The 3,473-nt window shown below is 69.3% G+C and overlaps 1 protein-coding gene across 1 annotated transcript in view; it reads right to left on the reverse strand.

The window, feature by feature from the left end:
* IGF2 (insulin like growth factor 2) overlaps positions 1 to 3,387 on the reverse strand; it is a gene marked incomplete at its 5' end in the record, with an annotated part of 4,161 nt that extends 774 nt beyond the window's left edge. The window contains 3 exons of the mRNA XM_021709087.1: positions 1,275 to 1,375; positions 1,538 to 1,700; positions 3,320 to 3,387. Of these exons, the coding sequence (XP_021564762.1) occupies positions 1,275 to 1,375; positions 1,538 to 1,700; positions 3,320 to 3,387 (332 nt within the window). The remainder of the gene's footprint in view (positions 1 to 1,274; positions 1,376 to 1,537; positions 1,701 to 3,319) is intronic.
* Positions 3,388 to 3,473: the final 86 nt, after the last annotated feature.

Below are 3,473 nucleotides of genomic sequence, written 5' to 3' on the forward strand. Positions count from 1 at the left end.
GGCACAGAACCCAGGGAGGTCCCCAGGGGAGGCAGCAGCAGGACCAAGCAGCCCCTGCCCGGGGGCCAGGCCGGGGTGGGGCATGGGGGAAGCGAGAGCCTGGCAGGGGGAGGAGCCCCAGACAGGGGTGAGGAGGGGGGGCATGCTCTAGGCCAGCCCCTGGCCTCTGGCGTGTCCTTCCTCGGGTCTGAAATGGGCACCACCCCGGGTCCTACGGCCGGACAGACACCGCCGGGACTGGAGGCCCACACGGGCGGGGTTGGGCCCTGCTCAGAGGGCCACCCGGCGAGGGTGGACACGTGTGGTCCCTGACCTCAGGCCGGGCCTGGCACTACCTAGGAGCCAGGAGAAGTGGCAGGAGAGGAGAAGACGGGAGGAGAGGAGTGAGGAGCGGATGGAATCACTCCCTTCTTTCCTCCCGTCTTCCCCCTCTCCCCCGCAGCAGGCTCAGTGAGGGGGCGGGGCCAGGGGCTTCGCACGGGGTGCCCAGGGGGCGCCCCGGCGGGAGGAGGGCGGGGAGCCCCATCACAGGGTCCCCGAGCGGGGGCTCGGCCCACCCCTCCTCGGGAAAGCCCGAGGCAGGGGCGCTCCTCCCCGAGCAAGGACCAGCCGGCGCCAGGCCCCACGGCGCCACTTCCTGTCCCCAGACGAGGCAGGCACGAGGGAGGGCACGGGAGAGGCCAGGTGGGCAGGGGCTTCCAGAGCGTGAGCAGCGGGGGCACTTTCCAGAGAGAAGCTTGGAAAGGCGTCTGCCTCCTGGGAGCCCATTTCCCAGGCAAACAAGCAGGGGCTGCAGAAATGCCACACAGCCAGCATCAGGTGGGAAAGACAGGGCGGCCCGTGCCAGCAAGGGGAGGCCCCGTGCCCCCAAGCCCCCTGGGCATGCCTGGGTGTCATGCTGGCTCCTGCGTCTCTCCCCAGCCCCCACCCAGGCCCCTCTTCTAGGGGGCGGGCCTACAGGACGGGCGAGTCCACAGCCCCAAGTTGGAAACCAAGAGAGGAAACAAGGTCACAGCACTCCTGGGGGCAGCAGGCGGGCACCCTGTACGGTGGCTTTGGGGCCCCAAGCGCCCCCTCCCCCAGCTGACTTCCCAGGGACCCCAGGAGGCTCACGCACACTCCGCCCTGCTGCACACCGGCGTTACTTTGATTGACTTTCAGTCTGTTTCATGGGATTTTGAATCTGATCACCCATGAACACGCACCCCTTCCGAGCCTGCTGTGCTGCCCAAAGGGTGTGGTGTCTCGGTGGTGGGGGCCTCGAGCCCCCCCACCGGAAGCTCCAACCCCAGAAGAGACCCCATGGTTCCCAGAGGGGGCAGCAGGTCCAGCCCGTTCTCCCAGGAGGCCTGCAGTAGGTGCCCGCACATGCCAGCTGGAGGGCCAAGGTCTCAGAGCAGGGAGCCAGGCCTTGACCTCGGCGCGTCTTCCCTGGCCGGAGGCTAGGTGTCCCCGCCTGTCACACAGGGCGCCCGCCCGATGACGCTGTCCCGCCCCGGGGGAGCGCCCCCCACCCCCGCCGCCCCGAGCTACTTACTGAAATAGAAGCCGCGGTCCCCACAGACGAACTGGAGGGTGTCCACCAGCTCCCCGCCACACAGGGTCTCGCTGGGGCGGTAAGCAGCAATGCAGCACGAGGCGAAGGCCAAGAAGGTGAGAAGCTTCACCACCGACTTCCCCATCGGGATTCCCGTTGGTATCTGGGGGCAGGAGAGCAGCCGCGTGAACTGGTGGCCACCGGCCGGCACCCCTCCCAGGCCAGACGGGCTGGCCACCCCGGCACGGAAGTCCGGTGGAGATGTTCGACCGCGGCACGGCTTTCTCACACCCCACGTCCTCATCACAAAAGTCGCACACACGCTTGGCGTGCAGAGGCACTCGGAACGAGGACGCAGGCCGGAGTGAGCACAAAGGGCTGGGGGGCCTTGATGGGCGGCGAGTGCCAGCAACGCTCGAGTGGGGCGACCCTCCCCACGTCGCCGCAGGAGCTTGGCCTCACCCACGGCTGCAGGGGCCCATGCTGGACGCAGACCGGCCCCTGTCCTATGACATCATGGAGGCGGGGCCAGTCCAAGGGCCTGTCACCACTTCTCAGGCCTCCAAGCACTGGCCAAGATGGCAGATACAGGGGACCGAGGTCCCCCGCCCCTCCCCCCTCCCCCCAGCTGAGCAGGGGGGTCCAGGAGGACCACCCTCTCTCAGAGCAGCAGGCCGGCCCTGTGGAGCCAACTCCCTCCCCTCCCCTCCCCCAGGGCTCTCCCCCACTCCAGTCGGAGGCTCGGAGGAGCCCAGACCAGTGGTTAACGCCACCATGCGCCCATGTTCGGGGGTCTTGCTCTCCTGGTCACCCAGTCCTCCAGCTCCAGTCTGCCCTGGGCACCCCAAAACATCCGAAAAAAGCCAACGCCTCCTTCCCAGGCCTCGAATCACACCGCTAAGGCCAGGGGCCTCCAAGTCCCTCCGAGACCACCAGGCATGGCCCCACGAGACGCGGGCAGTGGGAGCCGGGCGGGACAGCCCAGACCACTGGGAGGCCAGACCCCGTGTCCCTCCGGGCCAAGCCTGGAAGGGGAGGCACGCCGCAGGACACACCCCCTCGCTGCGGGGCCGCCGGGCAAGGGTCAGCCGACCCCCTTGGGGGTGGGGGCCCGGGACCGCCACAGTGAGCCGCCCCTGCCCCTGCAGAAGATGGAGCTCTCCAGGCCGGCAGCCCCAGCCTCCCCTCCACAGGCCCAGGGGAGCCTTTGATGCAATAAATCATGTGAGAGACGGAACGGGGAGCAGGAAAGAAACACAATCTCGCGACGCCTCTCCAGGCAGGGCGGCCCCACGCAAGAGCCCAACACCTCCGGGTCGTCTCCTGGACCAGCCCCCGCCAGGCTCCCACCGCCCCCTCTGCCATCCCTTCCAGGTTCCGGGCACACACTTGGCCGGCCAGCGGCCGGTGGCGGTGGGTCTGAGCAGCCGCGCCCTGCAGCCCTAGCTGACCCTCTGCAAACCCCACCAGGCCGGGCTCGGAGTCCGGCCAAAAGCGGGAGGCCGGACAGGAGGCACGCGGCGCTTCGGGACAGGTGAGGCCCAGGAGGGAGGCCCGGAGCCCCAAGCAGGGCGAAGAGGGCGGCCGAGGGAGGGAGTGGAGGGGGAAGGGGCAGGTGAGGAGGCCGAGAGCCAGGTAGGGGGCCGGGGCGGCCGAGCGAGGGCGGAGGGGTGCTCCGGGCGGCAGGCCGGTGAAGGCCCAAGGCCGGGGCGTGGGCTGGTGCCGGCCGCCGCAGGCTGCAGCGGGATGGCAGCGGGGTCCTCGCTCCGCAGCCCCGGTTACCTGCAGCTGGACAGGAGGCTCGCTGGGGCTGGAGGCGGAGGAGGAGGAGGTCTCTCTCACAGGAGAAGCTAATGTCCAGTTTGCAAGCTGGTCAGTGCTTCAGCTTTTTATGTCTGAGCCGGCTCCTCCCCGCCCCGGCTCCACCCTACCCCCA

The sequence above is a fragment of the Carlito syrichta genome, unplaced genomic scaffold (assembly GCF_000164805.1).
Source record: "Carlito syrichta isolate Samal-C Ts95f unplaced genomic scaffold, Tarsius_syrichta-2.0.1 Scaffold157074, whole genome shotgun sequence".
Classification (NCBI taxonomy): Eukaryota; Metazoa; Chordata; class Mammalia; order Primates; family Tarsiidae; genus Carlito; species Carlito syrichta.